This window comes from Semicossyphus pulcher, unplaced genomic scaffold, assembly GCF_022749685.1.
Source record: "Semicossyphus pulcher isolate SPU_LCO1_2020_fin unplaced genomic scaffold, fSemPul1.0.p SCAF_23, whole genome shotgun sequence".
Lineage (NCBI taxonomy): Eukaryota > Metazoa > Chordata > Actinopteri > Labriformes > Labridae > Semicossyphus > Semicossyphus pulcher.
Genome location: NW_027211697.1, coordinates 16,211,437 through 16,229,581, shown reverse-complemented (window position 1 = coordinate 16,229,581; position 18,145 = coordinate 16,211,437). Strand labels below are relative to the sequence as shown.

General features: G+C 42.4%; 1 protein-coding gene across 4 annotated transcripts in view; it reads right to left on the bottom strand.

Moving 5' to 3' along the window:
* The window catches only part of igf2bp1 (insulin-like growth factor 2 mRNA binding protein 1), a 48,681-nt gene extending 44,966 nt beyond the window's left edge, over positions 1 to 3,715 (bottom strand). For all 4 annotated transcript variants that reach the window (XM_069674363.1, XM_069674364.1, XM_069674365.1 and 1 more), the window contains exons 1-2: positions 3,541 to 3,715; positions 2,382 to 2,442 (exon numbers count right to left, since the gene is read on the bottom strand). In XM_069674363.1, the coding sequence (XP_069530464.1) occupies positions 2,382 to 2,442; positions 3,541 to 3,715 (236 nt within the window). The remainder of the gene's footprint in view (positions 1 to 2,381; positions 2,443 to 3,540) is intronic.
* Between the last annotated feature and the right edge of the window lie 14,430 nt (positions 3,716 to 18,145).

The window sequence follows — 18,145 nt, the reverse complement described above, 5'->3', positions numbered from 1 at the left end:
CAGCACAAACACGTATAGAATAGAAAGAAGGAATTGAACCCAAGAACTTCCCGTTACAGGAGCGACCCCTCCCCCCTCAAATAAAGGGTTTGTTCCCTGTGAATACTCGCCCCTCCCACGCAAACACACACCTCCAGAGAGGCTCCATGTCAGAGACAAACCGCACGAGAGCAACTTTCTGCGAGATATAACGTCACTGCGTGTCTAAGACAGACAGCAGGGCTGTAGGAGTCCACACAGAGGGCATGACACCGGAGCAGCTTATTGTACTTTAACAGAAGTATGTTTACATTTAATAAGGTTTATATTCTACAAAATAAATACGCAGTCTAACTAAAAAAACTCGTCTTTTGTTCAATTAACGCTCAATAATAAAAAAACGGAACTAATGAGGTTTAATAATATTTATATTTTAATCATTTAAATGGGAATTCAGTCCTTCTTGTTCACACAGACACACCGTGTAACAGAAGCTCATCATTTAGATTTAAGCGCAAAACTCTGAGACGTAATTTGAATAATTGAGCTCGCGCTGACTCAACATCCGAACGGCCATTTTAAGATTTGAAGAAAGAGCTTCCAAAAACTGTTTCACTGATTTTAATCCTCTCCTGCTGGATTTTAGATTTTACTGAAACACTTGAACATTTAAACAAAGCCAGTTGTGCTGCTGAAGAGCCGCTGATGAGACCCGGAACTACACACGGTGTAAAACACACACACAGTCTGTTCAGTCATTCAGAGCTTCGCCATTTTGCCCTCACAGCCTGACGTGGAGTGACTCCTCTGCTGCGTGGGAGCACCACGTGTTGTGGAGCCACGGAAGGCCTTAAGCTCGCCCACGGTGGCCCCCTTTCCTCCTCACAAATCACCTTTATCATGCCGACTGGTCAAGGTTAGCACGGAGAAGGCGTGAGACACAGAAACACAGAAGCAGCGGAATAATGGACCGACCCGCTGAGCTCAGGAGCCATCACAGCCCGCTGCAGCCATGTTGGTTCCTACCAGCGTGGCGAGTGACCCGTTTGTGCTGTTTGACTGAAACTAAGATGCACATTCACTGCCTGACACTTCACACACAGAAAACACAGCTACTGTTTTAAATGAAACGTCTCTTTCGCCTCGTGGCGAAACGCGCGTGCACCAAAACCTGCTCTAATTCGAATATTTGGCCACATTCACGCAAAACCACGTGAAAACTAATTACAACAAATGTTACAATTCATTTGAGGCCAAAACTAAATGCCCAGCGTGAAACGGTCCCTCACTCTTCTGTGGATCATGAAATACGCACATGTGTGGCCTGTAATGGCGGAACATGGAGACCTGTGCTCACTGCTCGCTCGTATCTGTGCCAAAGGTTACGTCCGTGAATAATGGTATATACACGGATTCCATAATAGTTAAAAGCAGGTCAAGTCTGACTCTCAGCAGAGCAGCTGATCTACGACAGACCCAGTTCGAGCCACAGGTTATTTTCCCATTCAAATGTTTTGACTCACCATTAAACATTGAGCTTTTTTTATTGTGAAAATATTAAAACTACCTTTTCTACATCTAGCTGCAAAAACAAAAGAGTTCATACTAATATTGTCCATTAAAAACTCTACACACACATCAGGGCTGAGAATGAGATTTAAAATAATATTTTTAACACGTATGAATTCATTAAAACCACTGAAAATATTTTCTTTCAGGCTGAAGATACTTCATGCCAAATAAAACAAAAAAATCTAACTGTATTTAACGTGACTCCGCCATAACGAACTGTGGACAATTTAAAATGGCGTTTCAGCCAATAGGTGTAATTTCCGTATTCACACAGTCAACATGTTCGAACTAAATCAATAAATAATGTGGATTAATGGGCAGTGAAGTCCAGACACACTTTCTCCTAATGAAACACGTCCATGTGCATTTCCAAATATCCTGTTAAATAAACAGAAAGTGTGGTTGCATGAAGGACTCTGGGACGAGCCTGTAGCTTTATGTGATTTGCACAGAATATTATCTGTACATGCTAACAAGCTTCACTCCAACAACAGCAGCATTTTTCAAATGAACAGAACCAGGCTGCACAGCTCGGCAGCAGCGAGCTAAAGCTGTCACAGTCAGTCTCACAGCAATGGCCGACAAAGTTGAGGCTCCGCACAGACACACAACAAGCAAACAAGCCGAAACCACAACTGCTACTGGTTTTTCTACACGAGGGAGACACATGTTGTGCGTGTTTCAAATTACCACTAAATGCAAACTAACCAGCATAATGTTGCATTGCGTTAGAAGTCCATGAAAGATAGGCCTGGACATGGTGATGCAACACATAAAGGGGGTTTTACTGCGGGGGGAGGGGGGATATAGTGCTGAAGACTGTTTAGTACCTTTGCTTCTTGGGGACGGAGTGTTCGACCTCAATACATTTCCCATGAAGCTCCACTTTACCTGCAAAATAAAACACGGGGTCAGAACACACAGAGGCTACATGCTAACTGTTTACTAGCTGTTGCAGGCCTATGGGGAGGGGGTGTGCTGTGTTATGGGTACACAGCTGAAGTGGGGGAGCAACTACAGTTAAGTTTAGTGTATTATTAAAGAAACTAAACCAGCCTGATAGAGGGTAGAGAGGGGGGCAGGTTCAAAGGCCCAAACAGGACCAAACAGTCAGGTTACACTGGATCGTGCAGGCACGTCTGAACCATAACGAGCCACTTAAACCCCTCACACATGCAATATGACATTTCTATGGATATTATTGTTTCTCTGACACCGGTAGTGTCCACTGAGGAGTGACTTGGGAGTGTTTCGTGCGGTTTCATGCAGAAGAAGCTGACAGGCATGGCGACCTTGCCTCCTCACGTTACAAATGTGGCCATTCGTGAGAAACAGGCTGAAAATAAAGCAGCGAAGCTCCTGGTTTATCGCTTCTGGTGATTTACTCTTCGATTATTGTGGTGTTTGGTGGTGTGAGCCATGTGTTTGGTTAAGAAAGAGGGCAAGATCTTTTTCTATCTTTGTCATAGTGGGCAGCCGGCTTAAAGGGGGAGGGGAGCCAGCGAGGCTTCATACTATATTACAGGAGAGACTCGGTCCACTACGAGGCTTCAAAATGTCACTCACATGCAAATATAAGCTTGAAACACACACGCTTTAATTACCACAGGGTTCTGGGGAAATTCTAGATAGTTTAATTAGTTAAATGGTAACATTGTAGTACAAGAAATCCACGGGCTCAGGTATAACGGTATAGCTTTACGTTTCCACTACGTGTGTCCCTCCCCCCTGCAAAAGTTGAATGGCTCCCCTGGGCGTAAAGCTCTCCACACGCCGTTGAGTTACTATCAATAAAATAATTGTGAGAATGTATTTTTATCCCGCATATTCACGCAGAAGCCTCGGTGGAGGACGGAGAGAATCTGGGGCACACCGCCGAAGGTGTGTGGGCAGCCGCGGCTCTACACCGGCGACTACCGCTCCCCTTCAGAATGAATGAAACTAAAGGTGGACGGGGTCTTTGGCGGTCAGTAGACCACCTTTACTCACCAGAAAATGTCTCGATGGCCTTCATGGCCCACTGATCGTCCGGGCAATCCACAAATGCATAGCCGGTTTTCATGAGAAACTGTCCGGCGTATGGGATCTTGTGGTCCTCAAAGGTTTTCCCTAAGTCCTCGGCAGTCACGCTGTCGCATAGATTCCCAATGTACAGCTTGTGCATGGTTGAAACTGTTTGTCCAAGTCCCGAAAACGAAAAAAAAAACCAAAGCCCAAAATATCTCAAATCGAAGCCAGCAAAAAAAGTTTCTCGTAATTTCGCTATTAGCGCAACAAGATATTATCACACTTGCCAAACTAACGGAACGTACAAATCAAGCTAGAAGGCAAAAAAAATCTTTTAAAAAGAGAATGTATAACGAAAAAAAAATGTTTATTCTCGGCTGCAAACTAAAATTAAAAAATGCGATTTAAAAAGTGTAAAAACGGATGCTGTGGTTGAATTTAAATCCAGTTGTATAAGTGGAGCAGGAGGAGGAGAAATCCGTGGACTTGCAGCGGCTCCAGCAGAGTAAAGCAGCAGCCTGTAGCCTCTGTCGCGCTGTGCGGGAGGTGGGTTGTACTGGGTGGATTTGGTGATGGGTCTGTGGTGGAAGAGTGGGAAAAACTATGGCGGGATCAGGTTGGGAAAAATGTTTTCCTCTCTCTCCGCCTCTCTCTCTCTAGTTTTCTACCCTGCCTCTCTCAGTGATCCGCCTGCTGCCGGTAGAGGGGTGACGCCGCCCCTCCACCGACTCCAATTCACCGTTTTTTCTGTTTTTTTTTTTTTTCTTGTTTGCAAAGAGGAAACCACGTGGTCTATTTGGAGTAGGTTAGAGAGAGGAGGAAGGGAAGGGGAGGGGGCATCCCCCCTCTCATCCTAGGGTATTCACCAGATGAGCGCGTGTGTACATGTGCACGCGCATGGGCAGACCAGTAGAGACCCCTAATTCTGGACCGTGCTCGTTCCAGTCTGTACTGTACTCGTGCTCTACTAAGGCTTTTATGCAACACGACGTGGCCACACATGCGCTTAACGATCCTCTGCTCGTGCGGGCAAAGATTAGACTAAAAGGAGAGTAAGCGGTCTCTACGTGACACATGAGGAGTGCTAGCTTAAAGCTAAGAGCGGGAAACTTTTCAGTGTCCAAATGTGTTTATTACTTCTCCTTACGTCTCGTGGAGCGAGCAGCTGAGGGCCTGTAGGTGAAGAAAAAAAAGTTAATTTAAATAACAAGACCCCGCCTGCTCATTCTATAGCCCAGCACCCCCGCCTGTCTGCTGCCCCCACCCTCTGGGTGAATATGGTGCGTGGTGGAGAAGTTAGTCGTGTCATGATGTTACATAAATGACCTATGGTGAACCTCAGGGTGTTTGGAGCTGGGAACAAAAGGTCCGGGGCCCCATTTTGCCTCAGGGGCCGCGAGGGTAGTGCTACTGCAACCTGCGGAAACCCTCCACTCACTGCTGCCTACACCCAGAGCCCCATTAACTGAAACAATGAATCAAACATGGCGGCGGTACAGCATAACAACAGGCAGGCGGGTTCTGCACAGCGCAGAGTTGGCGTTACACCGCGCCGCCCCCCGCTTCTTTCGACATGAAATAAAATAATGGTGGTTGAGATTGTTCAGTAAGGTCACGGCTTTCCGCAGGCCGAGCTGAGCAGTGTTCGCCCCTCCCCGGCAGCCTGTTAGCTTCACTTTTATCATAAATGTCTGTGAGGGGCGCAGAGGAAGTGACAGAATGGCGCAGTCGCTGGGATACTGCACCACACACTCCGCGCGCCCCTCTGCGTGGATGGAAGCTTCTCAAAATGGAGGCAGAGCCTGACACACAGGCCTTCCTCCCCCCGCACACACACACAGACTGCCTGTGCGCGCAGTGTGTGCCTATCTGTCCTGGTTTGGTGTAAATTTCGACATGTATGAATGTGATGTTTTGAAGTGTTGGTCGCTCCGTGTGTAGGAGAGCGTTTAGACTTTGTTGCCACACTGAACCTACACGCCCACAGCCGACGTGGCACTGTGGTGCACTGCCTGGTTAGAAAATGGCTCCTCTGCACAAAATGGATCCAAACCCTCAAACTGGTTGCGCAGTAACCGTTCCCTCAGCCTGGTGGCTTTTACAGACGAGGACATTTTATTCTGAAAAGATACATTAGAATCTGCTGCATACGAGAAGCAAATGCGCGAGTGTGACCTTATTTGGTTGTAAGCGTATTGTTTGGCGGGTAAGTTTTCCGTCTGTTACAAGTTCCGCTTGGCATAAGTTGTGTTTACTTTTTCATCATAATCAGCGGAAGGTTTCAACATATTTGACACGATCTGACATCAGTCCTGAAATCACAGGGCAATAAAATCTACAAACGGAGTCAACCTTTTACACAAATGTATTACTCTGAAATTAATCTCATTATAAATCCAGAATTAAACCATCTCAGTCACAGTATTTAATATTTCTCACAGCCTGCTGAGCTGTGTGAGGATACACAGTTACACTGTAATTATTCAGTAATCATGGCTGCAGGACGGCGAGAGCAGAGCAGCCACATGATCACCCCCCCTCCTGCTTCTTTTACCCCCAGTGAAGTTTCTCTTTTCTCCCTGTCCTGAGGTGGCTACAGCCCCTCACCCCCCTCGCTCTGCGCACACACACACACACACACACAGGTCACAGGGAGTGGGTGAGGTCACAGTCTCTGTTTCCAGGGGTCAAATAACCACAAATGCAGCAGTTTGTGTGTGAGCGACGATCCTGCAGCAAACAGAAGATATCAGTGATATTAAAGTGAAACTGGGTTCAGACTTGACTCTTAAAAATATGAAGTCTGAATTCATGTGAAAACTTTGTGTTTTTATTTCATGCTAAATTATTCATCTGAAGTTTAGTCGCATATTTTTCAAACTGTAATAACTTTGATGTGGAAACATTTTTCCAAACAAAATGTTTGTAAACAAACTTTTTATGATGACAAATAGATTTTTTTAAAAATGTTTTCAGCTAAACGTTCAAACAGAGCGACGCTGCAGGTTTGTAACACGCTCACAGATCTCTGCTTATACTGACTCTTTGTGCTGTCCAGTGATTAATAATCTTAGTTTGACCCCTGACCTTTAGCCTCTGCAACATGATTTTACTTTATTATTGTGTCATCACACATAATAAATCACGCACAGAGCAGGCTGACAGGACTTTATTTTAAAAAGGGACAAAAGGAAACAGAAGTAGCGACATAAATAAAAAATAACGTAAAATAAATAAATAAAAAACAAAGAATTTCTGTCGTCATCAGTTCACTGAAACACCGTTTAAACATGCTTCTGTTTAATCAAAGATGGAGGAAAATACAGAATAAAAATGACTCATTCTCAACTTAAATCTCTTCATTAACACGTCTTTCATCGTTAACAGAGCCGCAGGGAGGACCACGGTTCGGACTCCTCCTCTGCTGTATTATCAGGCTCATTACATAATGGTGCTTGCTTTGTATTTTTCTCTGCAACAGACCTGGAAGAAGCTCTGAGAGACACATTTGACTCCTTTATTTGGACTTCTGTTGTAAGTTGGAGATGAAGTTTGCAGCACTGTAAGTACAACATGTCTCCCAGAGGAAAATGAAACGTATATTTAGTTGTAAGTGTGGACGTTGTGAGGAGGAGGCCACAGACGGACTCTCACTGAGTCACTGATCACATTCTGTGATGTCAAACAAATCACCTGCACATGCTCAGTTTCAGAGCCCCCCCTCTCCTGTTGGACGGGCGCTAAATTAAAAACATTTAACCAGCTTGTTGTTTCCTTTCCTGTACGAGGGAAGGATTCAGGTCGTTTACTAAAGCGAAGAACATCCAGTCAGACTTTTATTATCGAAAGGATTCGTACTGCAGAGTAACGGCGCCCTGTGAGTGAGGTTCTATAACTCTGGATTATTATACGATAAATGTATGTGTATGTAGATTTTTAGTTGCAGCTGGTGGAGATGGGCACACTCTGTAATCATTTATAAACTTTCTCACAAGTTTAATCTGTAACACATTAAAGAAAACACTGAAAACTCCAAAGAGGCTCTGAAATAAAGACATGCATTGATTAATCATCTAAACAGCTGCTGTCGATAAATAATCAACGATTTATTGGAACGGTTTCGGTTTGAACTGTCTCTCACACCGTGGCTGCTTTAGTCTCTAACAGTGCATCCTATTTGTCCTGAGAGGAAATCGTCATCTCTAAAGTCTAACTAAAGGAATCAAATGAAAATGTAGTGAAAGAAATAAACCTCAAACGTGAGGTGCCGTGCAGCACGTGAACGCTGTCTCTGCACGCTCAGAGGAAGACATTCAGAATGTGACTTTTTAGTTCGCCTGCTCTTCCTAAACAATGCCATCATAAGACCCTTCCCTTGTGTGTGTGTGTGTGTGTGTGTGTGTGTGTGTGTGTGTGTGTGTGTGTTGGGGGAGGGGAGGAGAGGTCAAAGGCTGTGGAGAAACAGGGTGAATCGGGCGGGAACGCAGGAGGAGGAGACAAAGTGCCTCTGCAAATGTAAATAGGTTAATGTTCATCTCCTGTGCTCCTCCCTCCATCACAGGGCTGCATGTAACATTACAGCACACTGACTCTGATGGTTCCACATGTTGTGTGATGAGTTATCGATGCTGTGATGTTATAAAAACCTTTTCTTTGAGCTGCAGACCAACAGAGCTGCTCACCCTGGGAGCATTACTCTCACTGAAGGTCGTTCACTCGTCACACATGATTTTATTTTCCTTATTCAGACGCAAGTTTCCTTCAGATTCTTCTTCTGCGTGCAACTTCTGTTTTGCTCTATGACTACATTTATATTATATTATATTATATATCAATATATATATATTATATATTAAAGTCACCTGGAACCATTAGGTCATCTGCACGGCCTCTTTACATCCTGGCGTTGATCTCGTGTCTGCCGGCTAAAGCAAAATGTTAACAACACATTTATAACAGCAAATTAAAAGAACAGCTCTGTCAGTCTCTGAAGGTTTAAACTTTACTAGACAACGACACTTTTAAGAAGCAGTCGCGTGAAAAACTTCTTTTTGTCAACGAATCTAAAGACAAGATCCGGCCGACACTGACTGGATGTACGAACGAGTTTTGTTTGTGTCTCAGACTGATGTATCTACTTGTACTTCCCCCTCGAGCTGTGCGGTTTCTAAAAACACGTCACTGAGACAAACACTTTCTGATGCATCAATGTGGTGAGACATATTCAGTAAGTATCAGATATGTGAAGCCACATCAAGTCCCAAACAAGTCAAAGAGACTGAGACACTGTTGGTTCACGACTGACGTCATGTTTCTCACTTATAATTTGTAATGTGGTTTTAAGTTGTCATTAAAGTGAGTGTTACTTGATCCTGTGAGTGCCGGAGCTCTTTGTTTTTTCTGTATTAAGTTGTTACCATGAGATGCTGTTGCTGTCGAGTCACCTGGATTAGTTCTGACCAATAAAATACAACACACGTTCTCCTGCAGCTGGAAGGTCAGCTTCCCAACTCAGGAGCTTCAGAGGAGTGTTTGAGTTCAGCGTGTTGTTGGCTGACATGTTGATCACACACTGTAGTTGCTTTTGACTCACACACACACACACACTGCTGCTCCAAATACTCGTGGGAGCATCGAAAGAGGATTACTACGCCGCTGAAAATAGTCCCTGAAAATAGTAGCCTCCTGTTTGTCTGATAAAAACACAGTGAGCATCTCTTTGCGTACATTAACACGATGAAATACAAATGAAGCAAAGTTTTTTTTAAGGTGTTTTTGAGGATTTCCTTGGTCACAACGACCAATCAGGTGAGCATCTCACCAGGCTGAGCTTCAGGCAAAGTGTGTCACATGAGGTGATCACAGTGTGTCACATGAGGTGATCACAGTGTGTGCCACATGACCACGAGGTCGCCGGTTTGGTTCCGACAGGCGACCTTTCACATCCTTTCCTTTAATTTTAACGTCCCTGACAAGATGAGCAATGACTGCCAGAAGAGAAGGGGTCAGGGGTCACAGAAGCATGTCTAGTTGATAGATTCTAAAGTGTAAAGTGACGAGAGAGCAACAACAGGAAGCAAGAATGTTGAGCATTAGTCACACTGTTGTTGTTTTTATACTTTTTACTGAGAGAAGGATTTACGAGACAATACACGACACAGCACAGGACAAAATACACGTTATGATACATGATACGATAGACTATATGATGGAATACACTGAACCATACGATACGATACAAAACAATACTAGACAATACAAAACAATACAAAACGAGACAATAAGATACGAGACAATATAATATAATATAATACAAAAAGCTACCGTGCGATACAATACGATATACGATACTCATCCTGAACACAAATTAAAGTCACATGTCGAGCTGCAGACTGAGGCTGAAATCACCTGTTCACACTAAACAAGACCAGGTCAGGTCAGAACCTCGTATGTGGCTGATCTCATCGGGTCAGTGTGTGCTTCTGTGGGCGATGTGTTACAAGGACTGTCCGTATGAGGCCGATGGCAACGTGTTAAAAAGCAGGTGCGCGCTGAGGAGCAGCCCCGCCTACTCCCCGAACAACGCATCCAGAGCCGTACAGACAGAGAGTCGCGTCAGTGGAGGTCCAATATGCTCCATGATCTGCCACTGTGATGTCGCAACTCGCTCTCTCTGCGGCTCTGAAAGTACCGTCAGTCAGTCAGTCAGTCAGTCAGTCAGTCAGTCAGTCAGTCACGTACAGACCCGTGTGATTGAGAGAAATAACCAGCTTCCATGATTCTTTCTGTCACTTAGATTGCAGATGGTTTCTTTGGAGGCTCAAAGTAGTCGTTAACGTTTTTAACTACATGACAGATCTCCTCTGTGGCGTTCCTGCAGGCGTGTTCCTTTCCCCCCGCCTGCAGGCAGACCACGTCTCGTGTAACTTCAGTGTCTTCCTGCAGAAACAAACAGAGAAAGTAGAGTCCTCATTAGAGACATGAACTGTAACGACGCTGCGGCAGGAACGAGGAAGAGAAACCGTATAATGAGGCGCAGACAGCGTTTCTATACCTCAGTGAGCCGATGGGATTTTATATACATGAAACAAAGCATCACGTGTTTGTGGGACCAGGGCGTCTCTGTTTTAATATAAAGAGATTAATGTTCATTATCTAAACATTTCATGATTTTATCCTCCGTCTGTCGCTGTGTTATACCTTTAAAGAGAAGAACTCACCTGAGGGTCATGTGACCTCTTCCTGTCTGCTCTTTAAACGTGTCCATCACAGTATTTAACATTTTTCTGCAGCAGGAACAGAAACAGGAAGTGAGCTGCGGTTCTAATGAGCTCCGTGATGAGCAGGTGCACGTTGTTAGAGTCTGCATGTTTACGGTCCGTTTTACCTTTTCTCCCCATTATTTCCTCCTGCAGGCGCTGCTCTGTCACATGATCCACACACACACACACACACACACACACACACACACACACACACACACACAACACATACAACACACACACTCTTTGTTTCATGTTTACAGTGTGACAATGAAGCTGTTTGACCTGTTGGTCAGCTAACGCTCTGAAGAAGAGACGAGAACGAACAAACAGTTTTTACTGCAGCGTTTATTTGTGCGTTTGTGACGGGTGACGTTAAAGCTCGTCACATGTGGACAGAAATGAGGTTCTCTTTGCACATGTGCACAAACGCTGCTCAGAATGAGATAATGCATGTTTGTGTTTTTAACTCTTTTATTAACTTTAAATTTAGAGGATCTGTTCTCAAAGAGCCTGAGCAGAGTTACACGAATGTTGACCCTGATTTACTTCAGTTCTGGAGCTCTCAGTCACATCACGTGACCTCCATCAGCTGATGGAGACAGCAGGAAGTCCGTTTAGTGCTCAGAAAAGACTCAAACACTTTAACGAAACCTGCTGATGAAGAACGTGTGATTAGACTCTTTAAAACGACGTCTCAGTTTGTTCACGTGATAAAACGGTGAAGAAGATGACTCTGAGTTTCTTTGAGTTTGATTCTGGCGTCCAAAGACGGCGACTTCTCTGCGAGTTCGACCAGGAGAACACGGGACGCACACACAATATGTCTCCTTTAATGAACCCTGTCAACAAACGTCCGCTTATAAATTAGCTTAAATATTAGCTTATATATTAGCTTAAATATTAGCTCATATATTAGCTTATAAATGATGTATTTATTTTGTATTTCTGGTTGTTTACATTAAAATGATTTTCTTCTGAATGAGCTGTTTTCTTTAGTAAACTGAAGGACTAACAATGAACATTTCTGTGGGCGGGGCTTCTGTTGACTCCGCCCCCGGTGTGCACACCATGCAGAGAGCTTTTGTTTCACAGTTAGAATGGAACACGTTTTTATCATTCAAGTCAAGAGGTCAAAACTATAAACTATGTGTTTTTATTTGAGCAGGTTTAGATTTTATTTTAGTTTGAAGTCTGAAGAATGTAAAGTTTAACTGTTAGAAAAGTTTGACAAACACCTCGACGATCTAAACTGTAAAAAACTGTTAAATTAAACTACAAATAATGTTCCTTTGATGGTGCTGCTTATGAGGCTTAGGATGTCAAACACTCGGCCTCCTCAAAGACACACAAGAAGGACTTTATGAAGAACGCAAACGTCTCTCGAGTTGTGAGGAAAACATTTTTAAAGTTACGGCAATTTCTTTAATTTCTTTCTGCTTCAGTTTGATTCGTTTGAATCAATAAAAACAGATGAAACAGGAGCAGGAATCAGGTCCTCTGACGGACGGACAGAGCAGGTGTGTGTTCCTGTGATCATCCATAGAAGGCCTCAGGGCCTCTGACTTCATCGATTACACGTTAATAACATAAGAGAGTCATTCGTTATTTTATTGTTGCATTGATGGCGAGCTGCACGTTGAATTTCGTTGTACCTGGTGCCGTGACAACAAAGATAGTGTAAACAGAGCAGAGTTAAAAAAAAGAGCACACCTGTGAAACTAAACGTTCACACGGAGGACGATCGAATGATTTCACAGCCAGAGTGAAAAAAGAAAGCTGAATGTTTCTGCCATGAGAGCAACGGGAACGTTGTTGTGACTTTTTCAGCACTTTGAAACTGTTTGTTATAAACTGGTTTTGTTTAAAGCGTTTTTCACCCGTTAGAGGACTTTTTATCCTTTGATACAAACACCTGATTCTCCTGCAGGACGCTGGATTTACCAGCAAAAAGAGCACGACTGTTTCCTCTGATGACGTGAGGCGTGTTTGAATGGACAGCTGATAACAAACAGACAGAAAGGATTCAGATGCAGGTAACAAATACTTCTTGTTACTTACTACTTACTTATCACAATTATTTTGGCACCCATGCACGATCATTTCCTTTGTTGCCTCCTGTTTGACTTTGTTGTCCTTGTTTTAAACTGCGTGTTTATTTCTGTGTTTGCACGCTGAGTCAGAGTCTGTCTGTGTGAACGTAGCTGGTAGCTGATCCTGCTTCATGTTTAAGGACGAGGAGTTTGAAAACTGAGGCCTTCGTGGTGTTGAGACTTTATAAAGATTTACTCGACAGGCCCAGTTTGTGGCCTCACACTGTACAACGTTCCTGCAGCCTCACAAACTGTTGTTCTGCACCTGCGACAGAAACACGATCGAGGCCTCAAAATATTCTGATCAACGGAAAGTCTGACGAACGCGTCAGTTTGAGTCACGTGGTCAGTGTTTCCTGTGCCAGCAGATTGAAAAGGTTTTAAGACAGTCTGAAACACCTGATGACATGCAGGCTTCACTTCCTGTGATGACATCACAGAAACAGGAAGTGCCGACACAGTGAAGCAGCTTCACTTCACAGGTAAAGTCAGCTGGAAAGTTTGCGTCCGTGGATTCATCATTTATAGTTTATTACATTTTATATGAAATCAGTTTATTAAAAAAAAATTAAAGTTTTCTGACCTCTTACAGGTCAAACACTCTTTGACCTTTAAGCACAATAGGTCAAAGTTCAGACGCGTAATATCAGAAGAATGTAGGTTAAAGTAAAAGTTCAGTTATTACAGAGTATTTGTAAAATAAGTACAGTTACTGAATGAGTTTAATCTGTTAATTAGATTTCATAAGATCATCACAGACTGTTAAAGTAATCATTTAAATACTTCGATCTGACCTTCAGAGGTGTAGAGAGCGAGAGAGACGACCCTGAGCTGATGTTACCTGCAGGTCAAACTTTGTGATTTTAGGCTCAAAATAAAAAACGATTTATTGACTGACGCGGCGTGAAAAGGAAAAACTGAAGTAGGAAAGTTTAAACAAATGTTTTTGTTCTGTTATAAAATATATTTTTAATCATTTTTCTGTAATGAATTAAATGTTTTCTCTCGTCTGAATAAGGAATCAAAATGTCTCAGAGCTGAACCAACTTTAAACATTCGTTAACAGTTTCCTGCTGAAGGCCGGCTGCTGTAAATAAAGTGAGTTATTTCTCCTTCATCACTCAGAGGATGTTTACTGAGCTGAAGCTTCTGAAACAGCTGAAACAAGTGATCCAGAGAAGTTTCACAGTTTCACAGTTTCACAAAGCAAATCAAATCTGTTCATCAAAAAGTTTAACAATTAAATCCTGCAAATAAAACTGAAATAATTCAGTTTGTTTTTCAGCAAAGATCGTTTATTTCAGTGTTTCTCACAGAGAGAAAAAGAAACTTTACAAATGTTTTTATCACATGAAGCTTCATCATGTAAATCCTGTAAATGTTAAACTGTAACGTGAATGAAAATGATTAAACAAACGAGTTTTAGGCTGTTTGAACTTTTAATAAACAGAATTATGAATGGAAGCTAATTTAATAAGGCGGATTAATAAGACATAAAATAACAAAGATCCTCTTTTTCTCTCTCAGCTTTAATCTTAATGTTTCGTTTCCACATTTACAATCCTGTAAATTTAGCGAATATCTGCAGCCCCTCGTGCACACCGGATCCCGGTAAACCTGCGTGTTTTCATTGTGAGGACAGGATGATCAAATAAAAAAAGCTGTAATTAAAGGGCGGTTAACCATTTGTGAATCGGACTCACCGAGCTCGATCAAAAAAATAGTCCAATATCCCTCATGCGGCGGAGAGCGAGAAGACTCGTGCTGCTGATACAGAGCTCACAAAATGGAGGGAGGGAGGGTGTGTGTGTGTGTGTGTGTGTGTGTGTGAGGGGGGCTTCTCTCCTGATTTGGAGAAACAAAACACAAACCACTTTGTCCACTTGTGTGCCCAAACCGTGACTTCATGTTGCACCGAAACGCGGCAGAATAAAAATCTTTAGTTCATTTTTCTATTTTACAAGCGAGCAAACGTTTTCACTTCAGCTGAGCTCCAGTGTTTGTTTTTGTTCTCGTGCAGTTTGTCTTAAAGTCTCATTTCACGCGGCTCAGATGAGATGAATATTTAGCTTCTGAAAAAAGGCAGAAAAGAAAAAGGAAAGAGCATCCCGAGAGGGACGTGTGTGGAAGCTAACATCAACATTTATGTTACGTTACACTAAACGGTCAACTTCCGGTCTACAGCCTTCTGGTAAAAACGTAACGACCAATTAATTTGTAAGAATCTAATTTAACAACGTTTAAATTCCATTCATACTTTCAGTTATTTGAGTTTATCGATAGTTTGAGTGTTGAAACATCCGCGTCCTTTAAACTTTTAAGCTTTTAATTAATTAATGTTAATGAATCCGAACATGAAAGAAGCAGTTTGTTCTGCAGTTAAAGTGTAAAAAGTAACGGTAAATAAAACTTACTCTGCCTTCTCTCTTCCAGTCCGGGTCACTACCGCCACCAAGCGGCCCAGGGGGGGCACTACATCCGGGCCTGCGGGAGGCGGAAGCCGGGGCCTTGAGCTGAGAGGCCTGCTGAGGCAAAATCAATAATCAATCAGCTCCAACGAAATAAAAACTTTAACTTTGAAGAAAATGTGTTGACAAATAATTCTGTTTATCTGTTTTTAATAATTAAATCTGCTTCCGGGAGAGCTCGAGACGATCTTTGTCTCGTGTCTGTTATAATCAATATTATCTTTTAAAATGAGTAAAAACATAACATTTATTTTCAGCCTAAAAATATAACTTTTATTAAAATATGTGGCTTTAATTTGTGAGTTTTATTGTGAAGCAAATCGAGCGTAGACTTGTTCTAGTTTCGACAAAAAACCCGTTTCCGGTTTGTCGGAATAACGACACAGCTGTTGCTAATTAACGTATTGAATATGTCGATTATTAGCCGTCAGAATTCAGCTAAAGCACGAGAGTCTGGTGGTGCGTTCACGGACGCCCCGCCGGGTTTAACACGGGTTAGGACGGGTTTGGATCCTGAGAGGCCCAAACCGAGCCTGACCATCGAACAGATGAATGATTTTTAATCAATAACCAGCATCGATACCGAACTGAAGCCCCGCCCGCCGACGAGCTGATATTAATTCATGATGACCCGCACCACGGGCTCGCGCGGCAGATTACATCACAGGCTATAATCGGACCGTTAAAGAAGCGCGTGATCGGCTCGGTTATTTGTTAAAGAGTTGAATGATAATGCGCGTTCACGCGATGTGCACGCAGCTTGATGAAAATATTGACACATTGATTATGTGAAAGGACACGTGATGACTTTAGCGCGACATATGTCCCATAAAAACACGTGACACGTCATTTAATTATCTTTTAATGTCTTAACAGAGACCGGGACAGCACGTGACGTCACTTTAAGAACAGCTCAAAAGCCTTTTTAAGGTTCGTGAAACATTTTTTGTTCCGGTTCAAATATGAGTTTATAAACTTCTTATTCTGTGATGATTAAATAAACGAGCGTCCCGCTGACTGCACGTGATACTTCATTTAATCGATGAGTTAAAGAAAGTAGATTCACCTGACGAGCATCGAATCAGCGTTCACCTCAGTAAAAGTTAATCAGTGTAACTTCATGTGTTTATGTTATAATAGAAACTTTTTAATGTGACGAGCAGGTTAATAAAAACAAAGCCTCGTGTTCCTCTCAGAACAGCTGCTGTCTCAGTTCTCTCTTCTTCATGTAAAGTTCTCTGTGTTACATTAGGAATAAAATAACTGTTAGAATGTGATCGTCCTCTTTGTGTCTACAGCACACCTGCCTGGTCGACTCACCTGATTTAAAATAAAATGTGACCTGTGAGATTATTGCTGCGTTTTGATCACTTCATTTAAATCACTCAGATGTTGTTAAGATGGATATTATGGTGGTCAGTCTTTAATAGTGTGCGTCTGTTCTTTAAAGGGGTCAGGAGGTCACTGACGGATTTAGGAATGAGTCATACACCTGGAAACTTCTGGCAGGTAGCAAACCTGACATTTAGAACGTGATTAAATTATCTTTAGAAAACAAAATAACATCGATCTGAGTTTTAAGGAGTTTTATAAGTGAACCCAAACAGAGCATGAAACAGGACTGACATTTTCTCTTGTCCCAAGTTGCTCTTTTTATAATTTCTTTATGATTAAAATATAACACTTTATTTATTTATTAAACTACAGAGATGTAAACACCGTTAAAACAAACCACACACTCGTACCAGCTAAAGTTGTGTTCAGTTCTGGTTCACGTTCAGCCGGCACTAAACCTTTGTTATAAAAGAGCTGGTGTGTGATTGATCAGACGTGTGGAATCAATTAGATGTTAGTTTGTGTTCCTTTAATGTAGAGCTGCTTGTTTAAATATTTTACAGCTGCCACTCACTGTGCAGAGTTACTGTCCTGTGTGCAGAAAAAGAGACTCTGTGTGCACAAACCTGAATGAACATCTGATTCTGAATGTTTCTGAACATTGAAGGTTTATCAGGTGATTAAAATATCTCATTTAATGTGACTTTAAACGTCATGATAATCAAAGAGAAGGAACTTGCTGACAAACGTCTGAACACTAAACACCGACTCTGAGAGGACGGATATTTATAATTACTTATTTTAGTTGTATTAAGACACACTCGTGACCTGCTAACAAACCGTGTGCGTGCGTGTGTCGTGCTGGTTGGCTTCACTTTGAAAGGTCACATCAGTGAAATCTTTTCGTCAGGTTGCATTTTAAAGTCATAAACTCGACATTAAGAAGTGGCAGGAAATCCAAATGATTTTATTTCATTTAGGATTCATTTAAAATAAGATGAAGGTGCACGTCGCCCTCTGCTGGTTGCTGTGAAGTAAATGAACGTTGACCACATACGAGGTTGGCACTTTAAAAAGCCACTTACCTGCTTCTTCAGGTGTTCTAGCCTGAATCGAACAGTCGTCATCAGCAGGTCGCCGCTCGTCTGCAGGTGAAACGTTCCTCTTCACGTTGACAGTTCACTTTTAACTAGGGAGGCAAATTGTGATTACTTTGATTATGGATCAGTCCGCTGATTATCTTCAAAATAATCAGTTAGACTATAAGTGATCAAAAGCACATAAGAGACACTTTAAGAATAAAGTTAAAAGTTAAGAAAGAGGGGACATGTCCAGGAGAATAAAGTCGAACTTTCAGTGTTTCAGGCGTATAAAAATAAGGTGTGCATTTTCACACAGGTGAGAATAAAGTCGACGCGTTGAGGTGAAA